This window comes from Thunnus albacares, chromosome 3 (assembly GCF_914725855.1).
Source record: "Thunnus albacares chromosome 3, fThuAlb1.1, whole genome shotgun sequence".
In the NCBI taxonomy this organism is placed as follows: Eukaryota; Metazoa; Chordata; class Actinopteri; order Scombriformes; family Scombridae; genus Thunnus; species Thunnus albacares.
Window position 1 is genome coordinate 24105849 of NC_058108.1, and position 22247 is coordinate 24128095.

The 22247-nt window shown below is 39.7% G+C and overlaps 1 protein-coding gene across 6 annotated transcripts in view; it reads right to left on the reverse strand.

Annotated features, from left to right (window-relative positions):
* Nucleotides 1–22247, reverse strand: part of inpp4b (inositol polyphosphate-4-phosphatase type II B) — a 151670-nt gene that overhangs the window by 18798 nt on the left and 110625 nt on the right. For all 6 annotated transcript variants that reach the window (XM_044347177.1, XM_044347180.1, XM_044347178.1 and 3 more), the window contains 3 exons: nucleotides 14329–14512; nucleotides 5994–6323; nucleotides 4980–5118 (listed from right to left, as the gene is read on the reverse strand). In XM_044347177.1, the coding sequence (XP_044203112.1) occupies nucleotides 4980–5118; nucleotides 5994–6323; nucleotides 14329–14512 (653 nt within the window). The remainder of the gene's footprint in view (nucleotides 1–4979; nucleotides 5119–5993; nucleotides 6324–14328; nucleotides 14513–22247) is intronic.

Genomic DNA, 22247 nt, shown 5'->3' on the forward strand with positions numbered 1-22247 from the left:
CTGTGAAAACAGGATGTCGGGGGTAGATAAGACGGATCATTCTAAGGTGGGATTCAATGGTTGTGCTGCATGTCACCGCGACAGGGTACCAATTGTTAGTTGGTGGCAAGAGCAGAGAAACAAGCTTAAATATTTAAGTATGGAACATCAGTCATGTGATAACAGGTGTTTGTGACTTCTAGTCGATGACTTTGTCCCTTTCCACAAGTTTCTGTGTGCGTGCAAGGCCTTTTCATATTTTCTGCAGACACAGACGCACTCCACATGTGCGCACTAATAAACAGGGTTGCAGTGTGATAACTTTCCAGAGTTGTGAATATTACTACCGTACAGTGTTTTTCTGATCAGTCTTTAAATGCAAGATCATATTTCATCGGCTCACCGACACTTTAAACAGCACGCACGCACCAATACAGTCCCTTGTATTGTTTTACACAGGACCGTTTTCTGCGAGGGCGATCCATAAGGGCTGCTTTATTACAAACAATTCCACCATATAAACCTGGAATCTGTGTGTAACAGCTGATCTCTTTATATACAGTCAATGGTTTAGATGTGTAGCAGAACACAGAACATTAATTACCATCATCACTCTCTCAATTTAAAGATGCACTTATAGTTTCTGCTGCTGTATGATGCTGCAGATATTTATTAGAGTCAAAGGAAAGAATCTGACACACAGCAGCAGTGAGCAACAAATAGAACATCAGTACTGATGTTTCTGTGAAATCCTGGATACATTCAATGACACCTGAACAACATTAATGTAAAATTCAGACATTAATCTGACATGTTTCAGACCTGCCTGAGTTACATTAATAGCTGTAGCCTATTCTGACGGGCATTGCAGTAGATTATGTTATAGATGCGAAATACTAGAGAAATAAAGAAGCAAAATACATGGAAGTTTGTGATTGTGGAGAGCTCTGTGTGTGCGCATCTCTGCTAATTAAAGCCATGCAATTTTAGGCTTTAATTAGCAGCAATACTGAAGCAGTGGCAGCCTCAGACCCAGAGCTTTGGCACTGTGCTCAGAGCTGTTGTGTTCACTGTTGCTGTTGACATGAACACAAACGAGATGTGTTCTTTTCACAGTAAGTGTTGCCATATAAGGGCATTTGAAGGGATACAGTGATTTGTGACTTAGAAAGACTGTGGGAGGAGAGTAAAGTGGGGGGGCCAATGGCCTCTTGGCCCCCCTACTTCCGGTGTCATTGGTTATGACATGGGACAGCTGTAGGGAACACTACATCCATAAAACAGCAAGCATTCAGAACAAGAGACTGAATGAGCACCGGACACAGACAACGTCAACTGTCAGTGAATATTGGACCAAAACCAGCCACTGGGAAGATGTCAAAGTCATTGACCAAGAGTCAGTGGACCATCGGAGAAACATCAAGAAGCACATTCACATCAACACTAGAGACCATCTTTGAAAGGAGACAGTGGTTATGATCTCCCCTTATATATAATATGACCATGTGTTACCATGTGATCAGAATTACATTCTTAGGTCATGTGATGACATCTCCATGACAACTGAGATAACTTCATTTTCTGGTGAAGACTGAGATGCAGTTGAAAGAACCAGAAAAAGCGAGTAAGTGGATCATAACTTAAAATTAGAAGTTAAAAAGGTAGAGAATGACCTGAGTTTACTACTCTATTGTTTCACCATACAGCTGATATATGCAGCATTTTGTTTACCAGCCATATAAGCTTTCAATTCAGATCTGCATTAAGTGGTATATGCCATTTGTGGGCTGAAATTGAATTGCATCAAATGGAATATCAGAAAAGAAGAGTGGCTGTTTGATTTGGTAGTAGGAGCCAAACAACAAATAACAACAACAAAAAAAGGCTTCATCTGTGAGATTTCATGTTCACAATTAATAGATGAAGAATGAGATAATCATTTAAGACTCAGTTACATTTAAAGCTGGGGTAAAGTTCACACTCCATACTAATAGAATACATTATGTACAAAATACTAAATGTCATGTCTTGATTTAATACCTTTTTGTTTTCAAAGATCTTCCTGGAGTACATTTAAAAAACATTTTTGCAGCAGTGATTAGCTCATCTATTTTCTCCTCAGGACACTCAACAGCACACTCACAAAAATCAAGCAGATTCAGAATGCATACTGACCTTTTGTTGTAAACTTAACTTTGTCACACAACATTCTAAAAACCTCCTTAGATTTAGTATGTAGTGTTGAATTGGGTCTCAGCCATAGTGTGATATTTCTTAGTGTCATTAATATTTCCTCCACTTCCATTTCTTCCATTCAAAACAAGTTTCTAATGATCTCCTCACAAGCCAACAGGGGGCAGTGTTGGTTAAGTAATGTCCCAACTGAGTTTTCCCACCGTTCATTCTGTTCAGGTTCAACATATTAAAAAGTTTGGGTTCTTTTAAGGGGGGGGGGGGGGGGGGGGGGGGGGGGGGGGGTGTCAGTGTGGATATGCCTGCACACAAGCAAGCACGCACACACACACACACACAAACACACATGCACACATCAGGCTTGCCCTTGCCTTGTCAGAGAAATCATGTCTTATCTCTTTCTGCAAATACCGCCTCTGCAGAGAGAAGGAGGAAACAGAACTCCAACTGTCATCTCTTCACCAGCCCACCTGTCCAAACATCCAAACCCCCACAACGCCTTGTCATCAAAAGCCCGGGCTTCACCGGTCTCAGCTAAGAGATAAAGCCTCTCTCATTATTCAGTCCATGTTTGTATTTAGACAAGCAGATGACCACTTGCTCTGAGCCTGTTCAGCGTCTTAATAAAAGGTGCATGGGGGGGTTCAGCTTATCTTCCAGCCTGAACACAATGCGGATGGCCTTGTTCTTACCTGCAAGCTCACTTGGACAGACAGACACAAAATGATACAAATGCACCTACACTTTCATAGATGCTTGAGTGTGTTCACATGTGCATTCGTCTGGGACACACACTCTCTCTCTCTCTCTCTCACACACACACACACACACACACACAGAGCCTCTCCTTGTCGCCTGGTCAGACTAATGCCGCTGCTCTGTGTGCCAGTTGGCAGCTGGAACAGGCTGGGCACTTGTCTGGCCACAAGCTTGAGGCTGGATTTCATTGGACGTAAGGGAAGACTGGGCAGCTTGCGGTCAACAGTGAATGGCTCTGCATATCAAATATCGCTTTCATCCACTTCTCTGGCGACAAGTTTCTCATTTGCTAATGTTTAAACAACAAGGAGCCTCTGAGTCGGAGCTGAGTCTCGTGTCACTCCTTTCAACTGAAGCTACAGTTATACTGAAAAACACTCACTGTTCAGTGTAATTTCTGTCACAGGGTAACTTTTATTTGATTCATATAATGTTTAGGCTAATACACTCCTATTAATCTTAAATTAGCTGCTGTTTTGTGACGGGATCAAAAGAGGAAAATGTCACAGCACAATACTATCACGATATGTTGCCAATGATAATGATGGACAATAATTTACTGCTGTATGTAACTGAAGAGAAAGAACAACCTCTAAAATGAAATGATAAGTGTTCAATAAACAGAATCAATCATTAACTATTGAAACAAAAAAACCCACAACAAACTGTTGTAAATTTTATTCTGCATATTTCAGACAGCGAGCTCCAGAGAGGTATTTGGATTATCCGCTGTGGGTAAGTATAAAGTTAAGTGCATTAAGTTTATCATAAATATTAAGCTGACTTTGGGTTCTGATTCTGCTGCTGAGGAAACTGACAACAAAATTTGTTTATACTGAATTAAAGCCCTAAAAATTCAAATTTAAAAACCAAAAACAACTGAATAATATTGTGAAGGTGTTTTTTGTGTGTGCTTGTCATACATGAATATACAGTGTGTATGTGAGTTTATGTATATATATATATATATATATATATATATATATATATATATATATATATATATATATATATATATATATATATATATATATATATGATGATGTGTGTAGATGTATGCACAGTATGTAGGTGTAATACATATACAGTACTGATGTATGTAATATGCATATTTGAAAAAAAAAAATCATGGTGTAACTGGGTGCGGACTCCATGGAGTGGGGCTCGAAATGTTCAAACATATCAAGTTGAAAAAAATTTAATAATTTTGGTTTATTATAAAATGTTTTTCTTCTTCTTCCTACAGTTTAATGTTTGAGCTTCACTGTGCAGAATGATTTATGTGCAGAGTTTGACACTAGAAGACTGTTTTCACATTCATCTGCTGTAAGAGGAAAGTTTGTCTGTGCTCATTGAAAATCCAATCCTAAGCGGTGGGCCTTCGATCATGATTTGTGACATCACAAATAGTTTGGAGCCAATCCTGGTCTGATATTTCCCTTAAACCAGTGTGATGTGGAAACTTGAAGCCTCTGATGCACATACACTGAGAATGGATTTAAACCGTGAAGTCAGAGACATCTTCTGTGAAGTAGTTAAACTTTTGAAATGAAATATATTTGCATATTTATAGACTCTGGAATATTTAATGAGCGAGAAGGAGTAGATGCCATTTTAAGGATTTTAACATGGTAATTCTACTTTTTTTTGTGGAAAGACCAAATCAGACACACAGTAATGTTCCAAGCAGAGTATTTTATATGACTTAATACATGTCTGGGTGGGATCTTTAAGAAGCTATTCTGGTATAAGTTATATATTTTAGCTCAATTAAATACAGGATAAGCGGTTTGGAAAACGGAGGGATAGATGGATGTTGCTGGGCAACAATAATAAAGACTGATTGGAAATTTCAATACTGAGCAGCAAACATCAGTGTCCTATCAGCTAAAAATATTTTTATAATGTAACAGGTATTTGAATAATGGAAGTCACACAGATCACCATAAACATAGACAAATGTTTTTCACTGAGGTTACAATGATTATACTTTAAGACTTACTTTCTAAGATTAAAAAAAACTGATTAGAAAAAAAAAGGTTATTTACCAGGGTTGTGTGAAGTGATGACATCTGCTAGCTGCTGCTCGGGGACTTGCTCCGGCTTGCTGTTGTCTTCTTCCTGGAGTTTATCCACCATGGCAATTACACAGTTGAGACATTTGGCTACGTTGGCCCATACTCTGTCCTAAAAGAGCCAAATACACAATCAGCAGTCAGATCAGCCCCACCAATTAGATTCCTCTTTTCGAGATATTGAGATAGAGAGAGACTAAAATGTGTGACAAAACTGAAGCTGAAATGCAGAAGCATTAAAACCATAAAAAAATGATTCTCTTATGTCTAAAAAAAACAAAGCAGAAAGCAGCATTTCCCTTTACAGTCTAAACTGGCTTTGTGTCCAGAAGGTCAAAAGGAAATAGTTGTCTGGATATTCTGAGGTTGCTCTCAAAGCGTTTCCATTGTTCCCAGCTTTCTCTTTCTTTTGCTGAGTTCTAACTTTTGACTGGTGGATAAATGCTTTCACTTTTGTGCGTGTGTCAACAAATATGATTGTGCAAGTGTGGGTGGGTGGGTGGGTGTGGTGGAATTGATTTTGTTCTTTGTTGCTTCAACAATATGGTTTCAACATGTTTTAAACGGTGAAGAATATTTTGAGAGGTAATTAGGCATTGATGTGAAAAAAATCATAAACTCCTGCTGTCAGTGTGGCAGATGCTGTCCTCTTCTCTCATCTACACAAACACACACTAGAAACCAATTGCCATGTGCACTTCAATGAAAAGAAGCAAGATGGCTTAGACACTCGATAATCTGCAGTGAGTTTGTCACGATGAAATGTTTAAACTCCTTGGAGAAGAACAAGATATGAAATTAAATGTTGTGTATAATTTCAATTCAAAAATATTTGCCTTAAAAAAAGTTTATCTGTAATTCAATGTGTAGTCTACTATATGGTCCAGCAGTAAAAAAGCATAGATTTTGTATTTAAAACTAAAAACAAAATCTTAAGCAGTCAGATTTAGTGATTTCTTAATGACTTAGAAAAGTAGTGACACTTGCCCATTCCTCCTCGTCGTACTCTTTGTGGTGCGGTATGGAGTCTTGGTGCTTCGGTGGCAAAGCCCCACCATCTCCTCTAGCTTGTGATCCCTCTACGTTATTACACATCACCGTGCTCTCAGTGACCGATGTGGCTGGACTGTGGCCTGGAAGCCCCTGGACTGGGCTCTGATTCTGATCACTGCCTTGGTGGATGTGGCCTTGATGTTGGCCTCCCTGCATCGGGTTTTGCTTCTGGTTCTTGGAAATGTACCCAGGCCTCGCTGCATGCAGTGCTAGCAGTGCACTCTTGACCAATTCATCCTTAAGTGTGTGAACAAATTGTTCTGTCTGTAGCAAAGACAGAGAAAGAGATATTGGGGGAAAAGACACATATTAAGAGTTATTTTGTGATAGCACAACAAATGAAAATCTAAGTGTTGAAAAAGCAAAAGTAGACTGTAGAATAAGTGAGGGAGATAGAGAGAAACTGTCACGCTGGTGGAAGAAAATACAGGAAGAAGTGAGCTTGGCAAAGGTAACTATTTACAGAGAAAGTGAAAAGAAACAAGGAAAATGAACACACTCCTTTGCCATAAACTAGCTGCTCTCCATTACCGCAGCACAGCCAGTGAGCAACAAAAACAGCAACAAACAACAAACAATTCAATTACTCCTCCTCCAGCCTGCTCCTCCAAGGACCACATCTCTTTTGATCTCAAATTCACCAGCTACTGTAAGTTGATGATGATCCCGGTACCAAGGAGCCTCGTGCTCGCTGCCACCACTGCGTAAAAAATGATAAGGGCTCTCAAGAGGAATTGAGTTAGCACAGCAATAAGCAATTCTATTACCACAGCAAAATGCAGTCTAACAAAACACACAAGTGAAGCTCTCCGTGAAAAGAAACCTGCAAGGTCATTATATACATACTTTGCCACACAAAAACTCCTCTGGCTCCTACCCCCCTGATGTGGGCAGAATAGTGAGCTTGTCTACCAGATATTGTGCAGACAGCTTAATCTGCAAAGAATTAGATATCTGTGAAACAGAACCTCAGACCAGTCCTGTCCAGAAGCTTTGTGTGGATTTCATTAGACAACGGCCCCTTAAAACAAAGCAATGTCTGCTTTTAATCCCTTGTAACAGGCTGAATGTGTAAATGACCTGTAGTTTCACTGATTTTCACTTTTGTTTCATTCGAGGTATTATCCATTAACCATCCATCTCATATGAGAAAGGCAGATTACAGATATTTTTCATGACCAATTAAAATAGAAATCAACAAACCCAACACCAACAAGAAATAAGAGTACAAGCAGATTAGAGATACCGGGAAAAAGAAACGTAATTTTGTGTAGAAGAAATTATTTATTTCTCCCCTCCTATCTTGTTCATCATATCGTGACCCCTAAGATTTATTTTACAGCCCTTTGGGGAATCTTGACCCCTAAATTGGGAACCATGATCATAAAATTTTATGTAACTGAATGTCTGCCACAGTTTTTTTATATCAAGCTTTGGTGAAAGTTCATCTTTTCTCTCTCATTTTGCCTTTATTCTTCTACAGGTGAATTTATACTATCTCTTTCTGCTCTAATCTTCTCTGTGACTCCCACTTTGCCAGACAATCTCTTACTTTCAAAATTCTGACCGATTATCTTTCTGCACAATCAATCAGGGGAATCCTCCAAGATGATGAGGGATTTTTAACCGAGAGTTTCCATCATATAATGTAGAGATGGAAACTATGATTCACTTTGTTGATCATATTGTTTTGTTCAGTTCAGTTCAGCTCAGTTCACTGCCTGTCTTTTAACTGTGACTGTCTTCAGTTCAGTAGAAAGTTCAGTCTGTTGCTGGTTCAAACTGTTTGTTCAGTTTAATACAAAACTTGTCCCATAACAATCGTTGTTTGCAAGGTTAATAGTTCAGCAGGCAACTATTTGCAACAGACTTATTCCATCATCGTTTCCATTTATTTCGCGGTCTTTCACTAAGTTTATGCAGCTTCATTCAGGCAGGAAAGGAAGTCATTTTATAGTCACATGCTCCATACACCCTCCAATGTCCACGGCCTATCTCTCTCAATAGGCTGCTCATATAAACATTTGACATTCAACTCTTGAGTTCTGCATCTTTACTGCTACACTGCCTGCAATCAGAATTTGAACTTCCTCCACTTCCCCATCCTCTTCCCGTATTAGCATTTAGTTGTATGTGAATTTTGAAGATTTCTTTTCAATATATGTTCATGTTCATTAAATGTTGTGTATCTCAGGTTTGTGAGCTCAGTGAGCTCGGCGTCAAGCTTGGGCAGATTTGTTCCAGAGCATCACATGAGCAGAGTCACACCCACAAATTAAAATGTAACTGTTACAAGAAATGGTTTAACCTTGACGTTGAGTGTTTTCTTTGAATTACAGTAAGTAGGAAGTAATCACGGCTGAGCTGACAACAGTGCCTTTAGTCACCTGTGAGGGGTGATCCATGGCTAAAAGATTAGTTTGTACACATATTGAAAACCTCTTCCATCATCCATCTCTTGGCTTTACTCCACTACCACCACCATTGTCTAGACTCTGGGGGATGATGCTGTATCTCCTAACATCATTTTGGTGTACGCTTAATGAAGATACTTCACATCGATGGAGTCTATTGTTATACACTTCCAATCTCTCTTTATTGAACTGAACTTCCCAACATTGACTTGTTACTTCTGTTTCTTGGACCACTTTTCATCAATCTGACTCAGTGTAGCCATTACTGCAAAGAAACTGCTGACTTGCTTTTAGAGTGAATCTTTCACACTGTTCCTCTTATGAGTCAGCTACAGTGTGTTTCAGTCATTAAATAAACAACACACTTACTGGTCTATCTGAGCGTGGTTTAACTGTTTTGCTCTTGATTTAGAACATATAAAAAAGTAATCCACAATGAATGAGCCATTGGATGAATGTCTGAGCAGAGAAAGCAAATGAAGACTACACTTAAAAACATCATTTTGTTTAATTCATATCCATTTTAATTGCCTTGTATGGATCCAAATGAGGTTCCATTACTGTAAGTCAATGAAGTGAGAGCAGAAATCTATGTATAAGACGACGTGTGTAATTGCTCGAGAACAGGCATTTCTGCTGGAATACCATTCTGTGATGCACACAATCGTATACAACTAAGTAAACACGATTAAAAAGATGAAAATGTCCAAATGACTAAAAAATGAGCCACGCTTGATTCAGTAACCACAACACTTAACAGGAACTGGGAATTCAAAATGTAAATTCATATTCAAATTGAACTCTGCTTATCTGACCTCAGTGTTAATTTGCAATCTATGAGACCATGTATTATTCATCATCTTTCCAGAGATGAGTGAACAAAGATACACACTGTATTTAAAACAATCTGGGTCATATTTGCACTTCTTAACCACAGAGCCACAGAAACCATATATTTGACTATGCCAGAGCTCCTCATGCAATACATCAACTTTTTTTTTTTTTGTCCTAGAGCTCTTATTTGGATATAAATACAATTCCTGCCGTTTTGTTGTGGATCAAAGTCAGTTGATTACATTACAAATTAAGAGTATCAATCAAACAAGACACTGGTACCACTGGTGCGCAAGCTCCCTCTTGTGGTATGTGGAGAAATCTCAGAAATAGTTAAAAAAAAAGAAAGAAACAAAATTAATTTAAAAACATGTAATACTATCAAAATATGACTACAAATGAAAATACTTTAACCATGAGATCATTGAAATGGGATTTAAAATAAGTTTTTGCCTTTCCTGTAATATTTTTGTTTTGAAACAAAAATAAGTGTTTGCACGTGCTACTATCCTGCTACGCAGTCGGGTAGAAGCATGTGAAACATCCATGATTAGTTACAAGTTAAACTGCGATGGAAAGATAGTAAGCAGAGGTAGGTAAAATGATGAATGGTTCAAAAACACTACAATCGTGACTCCAAAAAGGGAACTATTAAAGAGAGAAATGCGGATCAGGAGGTGAATATTTGGGGCAGCCTTTTAGAAACTGAAGTGCACGACAGTGAACTGAGCACAAGTGCTAGTGGCTACTTCAGCAGCACCAGTGAAGTCTCCACAGCACCTGCTAGAAGCAAACGGCGCAAACAGTAAGGAAATATGACTCAAGTTACATCAAATTTGAATTCAGCTGAAAGACAAACCAGTTGATTTTTTTCAAAGAAAATGTGACTAACTGAAGCAGTCCAAGTCTACAATTCAACTGTGTTACACCTGTAGCCAAATCATAGGAAGGTTTGTATCATGCCAGCCTCTGCACAGCGAAAGCCAATAAGCCACACACAATTGGCAAACAACTGTGTCCACCATTAGCCAAAGAGATGACAGACATCATGTGTGGGGAAAAGGCTGCCAAACAGTTAAACTTGGTGCCACTTTCAAACACTACTGTGTCGCAGAGAATGAACACACTGACTGAGCGCATCAACAATAGTTGCTATTATTCAATCCAGCTAGATAAGACTATTGATGTTGCAGATTTGACCAATTTGCTTGTGTACGTCACATATGAAAATGATGGTGCAGCTCAGGAGGAATTTCTGTTCTGTCAATCACTGCAGACTAGAACAACAGCCGAGCACATATTCCAGCTCCTGAAGGCGTTTGTCTGAGAGAATGGGCTCGATTGGAAAAAGTGTGTTGGAGTAAGGTGGCTATCAAGAGGGAAAGTGCTTTCTGAGCTTTTTCGAATTGCACAAAGAGGTCCAAATGTTGTTACAGGACAAAAGCTTCCCCTTATCAGATGTTTTGAAGATACTGTGTGGCTCAGTCAACTGGCATACTTGTCGAACTTGTCGAACATTTTCTCTCATTTAAACGAACTGAATTTTTGTTGTGCAGGACAAAATCAATGCAATGCTGAAAAACATGGAGTTTGAAATTCAAAGTCAAGGCAGGTGATGTTTCAGCTTTGCTTTGGAGAGTTTTCTGTCTGACAAGAACTTGACCCTTGTCTCTGATGGAGTCAGGGACAACATCGTTAAGCATCTCGTCTCAACAACAGTTCCCTGAATATTTCCCAGTGAAGGCTGGAGCGAACAACTGGATGAAAAACCTGTTCAGCATCAAAATCTCTGAAATGCCCAAGGACTTCACTGTTGGTGAGCAGGAGAGTTTAACAGAATTGTTTTGCAATGAAACATTGAAGTCTGCTTTCAGAAGTCAGTTGTTGTTGAACTTTTGGATACAGCAACATAACGAATATGCTGTGCTTTCGGACAAGGCTGTGCCCTTTCTCCTTCCTTTTGCAACCGTATATCTGTGTGAGAAAGGCCTCTCTACACTTGCTGTCATAAAAGCAAAATACAGAAGCAGGATGCTGAGCAAAACCTGAGACTGAAGCTGACCTTGATTGACCTGTGATGTTTGCAGAGGCAGGCGCACCCTTATGTAAATTTTCAATATTCTCACTTGCTGTGTGTGCGTGTGTGTTTGTGTGAGGGGCTGCTCCTTGTGTTGTTTGAAAGTTGTGTGGAAGACTTTAAGTGCCAATTCTAATGCTACCCCTTTGTACAGTGTGGCTGTTGCTGACAAAAATCAACAATAAATAATATGTTAGGAATATATTTGCCTCCTGTGTGAACTGTGCATAGCTGTATTTTAATATTGGTCATAATGGTGGTACTTGGAGAGCCAAATATTTTCTGAGGTGGTACGCAGTGTAAAAAGTTTGAGAACCATTGCTCCAAGATAAGGATCTACAGTGAAGGGAAGACATTTTAATGATACACTGGATATTGTGTTCAAAGTGAGATATCAGAGGTGCACTCCTCTGGGCAAAAGAGAAAAGTGCGGCAGCTTCATTTTCTTACCAAAGCAAAGCCAAACCAAAGCAACTTTGCTCCTACACGTGCAAAAACTATTCCTTAGCATAGCTCTTCCCCGGCTACCTGTTTTAGAGATCTGAAACACTCAATATCCCCGGGGAGAAATTCTGTTGCTAGTCTTTCTTCAATATATCTGCTGATGTGATCTTGACTGAGCAGTAGTGCAAGTCAGAAAATGCCTCCGTGGACTCCAACTGATAAAAAATAAGTTATCTTTCATCTTAAAAAGAAGAAAACTAGGAATCTATTCACCCCAAATCGTTTCAAATGGTTTTACCCTGAAGGACAAGGGGATTTTGGCTGTGTTAAAAATAGAGCTTTTTCACTCAACTTCACTTGAGAGGTGAAGGGAGGCTGAATGGATAGAGCTGGTCAGATTCCAACAGCACTTGGCTGTGAGGACACTCTCTCTACTGCGTATATGACCTCTATACACCATATAATTTAACATAATCATGCATAGACGATCAAACTCCAGCTCTTTTCAGGTAAGTGTTACAGCGAAGACATATAACTTGTCCTAGGACACAGCTGGAGGGAGGGGAGATGCGTTGCAATTGCCTTTTCTCTGTGATTATCATCAGAGTGAAATTATTATTGTCATCATCAACAGAATCATCACCATATACATAGAAGCAACAGTGCATCTGCCGCACCCAGTGCTAATCAAAATGAACCCGGGAAAAGTACTCTGGAGTGAAATATTGAATTGGGCCTCGAGTCAGGTGGTCTGAACTAAGAAGGAAAAAGTCAGAAGCAGCAAGTACTTGATAAAAAAAGGTTCTTACATCTCCCTGATTTTCTCTGGAGGTGTCTCATCTTTCCCAGATTCTCTGAAAATGTGACTCACTGTACTTATTGAACAAACTTCACACTGACTGCAGAGACGCACTCAGACATGCATCCACCTTTCTGTTTATGTCTTTAAGATGGATATGAAATATCTGTCTGGCCGTAAGTGTGAGTATGGAGTGATTTTTCTTCAGTATGTGTAGTGTAATGTCTTGTTTTTTTCTTATCCAAATCTGTCACCTAAAGACAGAGGGTGTTGTATGTTCAAAAACTTAGGTGTAAAAATGATGATTTGCCGTTCGCCACTGGTTGCCTGGTAACTGCTCCTGGCTAAGGAATAGCCTGGCACATAAGTCCCACATAAAGAAGCAAATTGTCATTTTTTTTAATCTTTGGTTTTTGTATGGATTAAACAAATGAGATAGAACTTAATAATTAGTGAGCTTTAAAAATACTGGTATGTGAATATTTCTCAAAATGTCAAATTATTCCTTTAAGACTTCGAGACAAATTTTTGATTTTGGGTACAAACATTTTTTTTGACTGGACTTGTGTGTGAGTATGTGTCTGCGTGTATATGAATACACATAGAAAGATGTTGAGATGGATAAATATTGATATGAAATGCTGTTCATGATTGGAGGCTTTGGGGCTTGAAGAAAGTGATGTGACTTGAGCATCAGCTTTTAAACCCACACAAGCCCACAGTTTCACTATTACACCAACCTCAACCACACACACTCACACCCACACTCACACCCACAGTCGTGTTTCCATCATTTCAGAAGACATTACATTGACATGACATTACATTCATTTCCTGGAGACTTACCCTAACCTTAAGCATAACCACTACTTGTCTAACCCCTAACCCTAACCTTAACATAACCCTAAACTTTAAACCCTAATGACTTATGTTAAGGGGACTTGCTTTTTGTGAGTGCCCACAACATGACTGTGTAAAACAGATTCATGTCCCCACAACACGGGGAATACTTGGTCCACACACACGCTCACAAACACAGCTTGAGATTTTAATCAGAGACCAGCCCTGCTTGTGCTGACCAGGCCAGGGGTTTACTTGGCCAATGTGTGCGTGTCTAATCAAGGATGAGAGGAAGCGGTGACAGAGCGAATGTACCAATTAAGCAGGCTGATTGGGCTCTATTCCACTGTGGCAAAAACAATCTCTCCCACAACAGATTGCAATCTGACAGCACCAGATGTAATTCATTAATTATACTGATAAAAACGCCTCAATTCCATAAACCTCCATGCTGCTATTCACTTTTGTTAGTTTGGCGTTTTTATGATGAGTTATGGATTTTTCCTGAGGTTGTCTGTTTAGTGTGCGTACAACTGTGTCAAAGCGTCTGATGGATTTCAAGTTCTAAAATAACTTTGAGAATTCATAAAATTTCACAGCCTTTCTTTGCAATGAAACTAACAAAGCAATTTACCAAGACTAGTTCCAAGTTACTCTTGTCTCACTCCTCTGAGTGTTATAGGCTTAGAAGCAGAACCCCTGAACGAATAATTAAGTTGTTCTTTCTGTCCTCTTCCTCTGGCATTACCTGACCATGTTTGGTGAGGAGGTGCTTTGTCTATTGCAGCAGCTTGAGGACAAGAAGAATAAAGGGATAGTCGAGATGGAAGTGAGGGTGGGTGGGAGGAGGGTTTGCCTCACCTTGTCAGAGAGGTTCTTGAGTGCATCCCTCAGTCCAGGGGAAGAGTGCTCCTGGGCAGCCTGGAGGAGCTGGTCCGCTAAGCTTGTGATGAGGGGCTGGAGGAGGCTCATGGTGCTGAGTACCTCCTGAGCTTTGGCTGTGTGCTCTGGGGAGTAGTAGATACACTGGTAGGCAGTGCTGAAGCTGTAGTGGAGGAAAAAATACATTAATTTTTGACATATAGCGCTGCAGTTTTATTTTCATGGACCGGATACATCAGTTCTACGGCTACATACAAAAGTGGCCAAAATCTGACTGGAAAAGATATGGTCCATAATTGCTTGCAATGAAAATGTAGCTGCACTGGACAGAAGCTCATCCCCTGTTTTTTTTAGATTAGAACTATTGGTTTCTTAGTGTCACTGGCATTTGCCAAAACTAGAAGAGTCAACACTTAATAGTTGAAGTTTCACTGTAGCATGAACTGGTTGACCTGCTCCATCTGGCGGCCAAGATAAATGCTGACACACACACACACACAAAAACAAAATAAAAAAAATACCACACAAGAACAGGGTTTTGTTTTTTTCCTGCAAGGTATGATTGAATTGTAATGCTTTTCCAACCCTGTGCCACTATGTTTTGTGGTCATAACCATGTATAGCATCTCTAACAAGGACTTTTATTGTTGTGTAACATTTTAAAATACCATTTATACTGATAACAGCCCTGTGTTAAAACAATAGGGCTACACTGGTGTGGGAGTGTTTCTTCAGGTACCAATGAGACATTGACAGACAGACATTGACATACGATCCATGAAGTCCAGTTTGAGTAATTGATCCATGATTTTTAAAGCTTATCAGACACCTAAACACAGCACAGTGTTTTATGAAGCTAAAAAACAGGATTTTACAAATATGGAGTATTATCACACCAGCGATTATTTAATCTTTTGTTGCAACAATCACCAGGGAAACAGTAGAAATATGGCTTTCACGTTTTACATTAAGTAATCTACCTTGTAAGTATTTTATTGGCCACTGCAACGCTTTGCTGGATGATGTCGCATTGTGGCAAAAGTTGAGCCAGGTTCAACTTTTGACAATGATGCACCCTTTTGCTGGAGCCGTCTGCATTGGCACGCCCACTATTATGATAGACTGGTCCCACTCGAATGAATGAGAGGACTGACTTTTTCATGCAGGGCTAAAGTCAGTCTGAACGCTGCCTTACTGACTGAACACTTTAAATATTTATATGATTAGAACATGATTCCTTCTGACACATTTTGTTGTTGTGGAGCATGTGACGCAACACTCCTTGTAGCCTTGCACACTTAAAAGCTCTAAACTCTGCATAAAACTCCTAAATTTAAGCCACAGTGCACTGCTGTGAATAACAGTGAACAGTTAGTTGTATTTATCTTGCATCCCAGGTGAAAATCAATCACTGACTAGATAAATAAAATTAAATATGATGTGGCTCTGGATCTTGAGGAGGGGGACTGATATATACTGATCTATACTGCAGAAGCAGTATTATACTCCTATTCTTATCTAACCACAGTAGAAACGTGTCACATAAACTCTTTTTACTTCTGCTCAGAAATCTGTTATACATTGATTATCTGATTATCATTTTACAATGTCAAATGGCTATTAATTGTGTTGAGGTCAAGTAATGACAAACAGCTGAATTACAAAGGATTTTATTGACGATAAACATTATGTTATGTCATACTCAATGTCTGAGTTCATTTTATTACGTGTTGCTACTTTTGCTGCCTTGAAAACGTACAGCAGCAACACTTTCCAGGTTTCCAGACTGAACTGTCAAATTGGACCTGCAGTCCAATGTCAACCCATTTTAGCTTTATGAATAATTAATCCTTTCTTCATTTCTACGGAGCTATTTAATCTCAGACAAAAACACCTTTTGTCAGTTCCTGGATTCAGGGCAAATCACTCCAATCAAACATTCTCCTCGGGTAAAGTTCCAGTGACTTTCAATGAGTTTCCACTGACTTCCTGCCATCAGATGTAGCGTGAAGCGAGGCAGTCATTTGCACCCCTCCCAGCTAGTTTAGAGTCAGCTCTGCAAGCCTCTATGTAGGCCAGACCCCAGAGCCAGATCCTAAGGCATAATTGACATAAGAGTGAGCGAGAGTGTGTGAGAGAGGAAAAGGAGGGACACATACAAAGGGCTGGCATAATATGATATTCTTTGCAGTGCTCCTAATATTTTGCAGCAAGGGAAAGAAAGTGCTTCTTTAGAAGTCCCCCTGTGTGGAATATCAGTATCTGATGTATCAATAAGTGTGAAAATCTGAAGGCCTTAAGAAATTAGGTGTAGTAGGTACTAGCCACTAACTATGTCTTTGACTGGCTAACTTTAAAATCTTGGCCTTGTCATTACAGCTAATGAGCCCCCCAGAGAACTACCACCCACAAGCTCAAAGCTAATCAAAGGAATCACTAAGTGAGAAGGAGACACAGGGCAAACAGTGTGAAATACTGAACCACACAGAACACCACCATTTCTATTTGCAAACCTCTGTTATCCCCACTTTCATAGTCATACCTTCAAATGCTAAGATTTCAGCCACAAAGAAGTCCAAAATTGAATAATCTACTGCAACAAAGTAAAGTCTGTAAAACCCTTTCATCCCCTGTGAGCTTACATTCGTCTTACTACATTAGGCAGAACTCAAGAAAAAAAATCCTAGCGGACTGCAACAATAGAGATACTCCAGAAAAGAAGCAAAGGAGAAAGTTATTGGAAGAGGACAATTGCCTCAGCGACTGAGATTCAATAGCAGCCCTGTTGACTCATAAGTACAAATCCAATCCCATTAGGGGGGCCTATGCAGGCAATAATGAATGTTGAGACCTGCCACCTGATGCTAGAGGACAGAATTGATCCCACTCTAAGGCTGGATAAGGCAAGGAACTTTAATTGCCTCATCAGCATTGCTGTCAGTCCAAACGAGTCTACCAAGACGGCAAACCACGAAAAGGTAATACAGCATAAATCTGTGAATGCAAACTTGATGAAAGGCCAAAGGGGAGGCTGCACACGAGGAACTGATTGTCACTTCAAGACTTGGGCATGTTTCTCAGCCCTGTTGTAATTTGGAAGTGGTATGTGCCAAGTTTTTAAGACATGGTGCCAATAAAACAGGGGGTGGGCACAAAGATTGCACAATATAATCGATTCCAACAGCCCTGCAATAAATACTCCTTTTCTAAAGCTTATATCTATTTTGTTGAGAGAGATGGTGACTGAACCCTCCGGTAATGACTGAGGCCATAGTTTGTGATGCTGTTGGACTGAATGATAAATTAACAAATAAATACAGGAGAAGAAAATCATCCCACCCATCTAGGTCTTAGGTTGGCAGGACTTAGCCTCAAGCTGACTCACAGCAGACCTGAACTCATAAAAGGCCTCCCTCTGCCTAAATCCTTTGCTTTTGTTTAAAGGAGCTCCAAGAAGAACTTATTTACTGTTTGTTTGTAAGGAGTCCTATTTCTTGTTGAAATCTGGATGCATTACTTCTAAGTTAAACATTATGTTCTTATCACTTGCCATTTAGTTACACCATTTTAAATGTTTGGTATCTATTGTTTTCATTTGCCTTGTAGCGCTAAATTATCTGTAACAATCACAAAGACAAAAAAACCCTTGGAAAATAAAATAAAAGGTTGAATGGATCTTTGTATGTTTTCACATTCTCCAAATTAAATGGCAAAGCATGTCGTTTGTAAATGCCCTTTAGAACAACACACAGAGGCCTTTTCTGATCTGATGCAGTCATCAGAACGACAACATAATTTATCTGTGCTTTCCAAAACCCTTACAATTCACTGTTAAAAAATGAATGTGTTTTATGATGTGAAAATGCTATGGTGAATGTTACAATAATAACCACGTGGTTAAGGTTAAGGAACGACTGTGGTCATGATTAAAAGAAACCAATTTTAAATGAAAACAAGAAACAAACTGCGGCATCCCATGTTTAAGTCCGACATTTTGTTAACCATCCACCCCAAACTCCTTGCTCTGCGGACTTTGTCACACTATAATAACGTCACCTGATCTCCTTTGCACCAGTCATAATTACTACAGCTACTATAGGGTTTCGTTTGCTGTTAGAGGCTCCTTATACTGGCAACTGAGGCAGTACTGGGAACAAGTTTTGCTTTTATTGTTTACAATCGTTGTATACAGTATACAAATGTTTACCAATATTCATAATGTGAATGGGAGCCATTTGTCCACTGATTATGTACACTTTACAGTCTGCATGCTACCCATGAATATTTATGTATATGACAACAGACCAAAGAGGCTCATCAGTTTACATTCACATACATGTGGAGCATAACAACTGAACTGGTTTTCCCCTTTTCCCCCCTCAATGGACCACACAAACATATCAGACTATTAGATTGTCTTTTAAGTGTTTTAACCATATACACATGATACACAAGCTCAATTTCTCTGCACCACGGTGTGAAGTGAAGATCAATGAAACTCAGATTTCTTGCATGTTAGTAAACACCTACATGTATGCAGATTTTCAGTCTCATGAGTAGGACTTCCTAATGTGCCCACACATTTTATTTCAGTTGGCTATCTCAAATTACAGCTATAGTAGATCAAAGAGGCTTATTTCTGCAAACTCCATTACACAGCACATACAAAATTATATATTAGGACTCATTATCTCAGTTAATAGTGACCAGCAAAACCACATCCAAGCACACCCACCTGCCTGCTCAGAGAAAGTCAAGAGTGCACTGCACATGGTGTATCCATGTTTTGTGATATTGTCACTTAAATTAGTGTAGATCTTATGGATGTCTCTAAAATCACATATCCATGTATCTATGTTTTGCTTGTCTGTTTCATTATCATTAAAACTTCTTACCAGCAGACTTTATCTAACTGCACAGGGAAAACAGTTATTCTCCAATTGTGGCACCAATTCCAGGAAAGCAGACAAAAGTTTAATATTTGATTTTTACCAGCATCTCTTATCCTGAACAGCTTGCATGTATCGAGACCTCCTCTTTTAGCTCATTAACTCCCTATAAAGCCTTCTGAAGGTTGCAGGTTTGTTTTCCATTCTGAAGTCTCTAATTCGAGTGACGCACTTTGTCAAACTTCAATTATGTGTGCCAGATCTACACAGCAGCCCAGTTTATGCAGCACAAATAAACAGCAGTTGAAGACTGATATCCTCCAGACACATGCAGTAAAAGTTAACCTGTGGCTGTGATGAACAGCATGATGGGGTAGAGCAGAATCATGACTGGTCATATAACATTTTATTGGTTAAATGTAAGTTTGGTGTGACAGGAAAAAAGAATTTGTTATTAAAACTCCACAATTATTTGTGAATTACATCTTGCGTCATTACGATCACACAGCCATGTAAAAGCCTGCAGAGATAACTGTTTCATTTCCTGACTGGCAGTAGTTACATTATTGGTGCATATAAACAACTTGAATGCGGCCATTGGGATTCCAAATAAAATTGTGCATCATTACACACAGTCAACAGGATGACTACCAGATTTTCAATATGTTCAGAAACTACATTTGAATTTAAAAAAAAAAACAAAAACAAAGAAAAAAAAACAAAAAGACATCATCCTGCATTAGAGGTACATTTGGACTGGTGTACATTTGCAACATTTCGTTCCACTTCCTGTGAGAGAATATTAGTTTCCTCTTGGGTCAAGCTCCTCCCGACTCCATTACATGACATCAGTGCGTCATTGTGGGGAGAGCAATGCCTTTAGAAAAGATTGCTGCCAGACCCCAACACACACTGATAATGTATGATAATATATTCTTCTTAATCCCACATCATTTCCATGTGTGCACTGTGTGCACAAGCACCTCTAACCATGAAAATACCGAAGGTGTGCTGCCACTCCCTTTTTACAATATGCATGCTACACTGGACTGCCCTTTACACCTGCACTGTGAAATTATCACGTTTCATGTCAGATTTCAGGTTTCAAATAGTTGCAAAACACTGGATTTCCAGGAAAAAGCAGCCATCCATATGCTTAAACGTTGCTTAAGTGGGGGATCACATCATCAGGTAAACTAGGAGACTCCAGACTACTAACGGATTTTACTAATACTAGTGGTGTGTCCAGGACAAACTTCCTCCTTGGTTTTACTAAATGATCAATAGGAATTGGTTATAACAGTACTGAGGGGGAGAAAACCACCGGGCCCAGCGGCCTAATTAAGCCGGCATCTCCGGCGCATGGCTAATTAATAATGGAGAGAAAAATTAATGAAGAGCTTGTGGCCTGCTGCTGACAGCCAGCAGGAGTAAAATGCAGCTACGTCAGCACAGAGCCCTGCAGCACTCCAGGTGACTGCCAAAGCCTCCTTCGTCATTTAGACAGCACACTCTTATCATAGTTCTTACACCAGGCCATTCCCGCATGGCCACAGTTAAAAAGTATAGTCTACTATAGATACATGCTGATCTCAAACCAGATTCTTTTAACTGCCAATCTCCATCTGTTGTTGAATGTTCCATTGGGCACTAATCTCACATCAATTCTAAGGATAAAAGCCAAGCTTTTCCTCAGTGATTCAGACACAAGTTAGAAATGCTGATCTGAGACCAGATAAGCCTCAAGGCTACTGCCAGCGTCCCTCTCCATCACCCACAGAACCTGGACCAGGCTGACTCCAGAGCAGACAAAGTATTAACAAGCTGCTGTCCATCGGCATGCTACTGCCAATGTCGTGTCTCTCAGACACACAGTAATCCTGGGAGGAAGTTATTTTGTTGGACAACATGCTGCTAGTCACATTAAATCTGAACATCGGTCCCAAGAGACTCTATTAAGTGTGTGCGATGTAGTTTCAACTACTCTCTGCGTCCCAGAAATGTGTCATTTGGCAGTTCTGCTTGACCAGGAGGCCTGGCAAAATGACAGTGCTTCCTTCCTCTCTGTGACAGAATTCAAAGACACATGTAGAGAGGAACTCTGCTGCACAGCTTCTGCACTAACTTAAGTACAACTGACCCTACAAAACACGGTCTGCCTACCATTCTACTGGAAATGTAAACTGTATGCAGGTCAAAAACATATCTCCTGCTCCAATACATGTGCAACAAAGACACACACAGACACTTGCACACTATCAGTCCAGGTAGGAAAAAATTGGCAATGTTCAGGGCACATAAAACCTGTCTCCAAAAAAGAGTTTTGAATCATTATGCAGATTAGCTGAATAATTCAAAAGAGGCTGTTAATGAAAGATTAGACCACCTCAGCAAATCCACAGCTATGTCTATAGGGTTCAATTAAAAACGGATAAAAATCCAGTGACTTTTAAAACAGCCATTTAACTGGGACTGCATGCATTAATGAAAGATAAATGCTCTTGCCCTGTGTGTACATGTACAGGGCTTCTGGAGGAATACTAAGTGTAGCTATTGATTAAACTCTTTCCTGGCCTGTCCTGAGAGACAAACCACATTGCATACTCTGGTCATTGCCAAGTTTGGCCAATGCAGGTTTTTAATGGATCTGGAAAGAACCCCCCCTCTCTCCTAGTGTCCAGGGAACAAAGACGAATAGCTCTTTTATTGCCCTCCTGGTAACACCTCTGTGCTTTTCCTTTTTTCCCTTCCTCAATCCTTTTCCATCGTCTCTTTGATGAATTAATATCACATTGAACAGCCAAGTCTCACATCTCGCCGATTGTTCCCTTTTTAATCAAATGTGATTACAAAAGGCTGGCTCTGAAAGGCGAGGCGACATACTTGGAGAAGTATAACGAGAGTGTGTGTGTGTTTGTGTGCACACGCACACATGTATCACTGCTTAAATAAGCTTGACTTGCTGTGCAATTAGAGGAGCAGTGTGTGGGATTTAGTGGCATCTAGTGG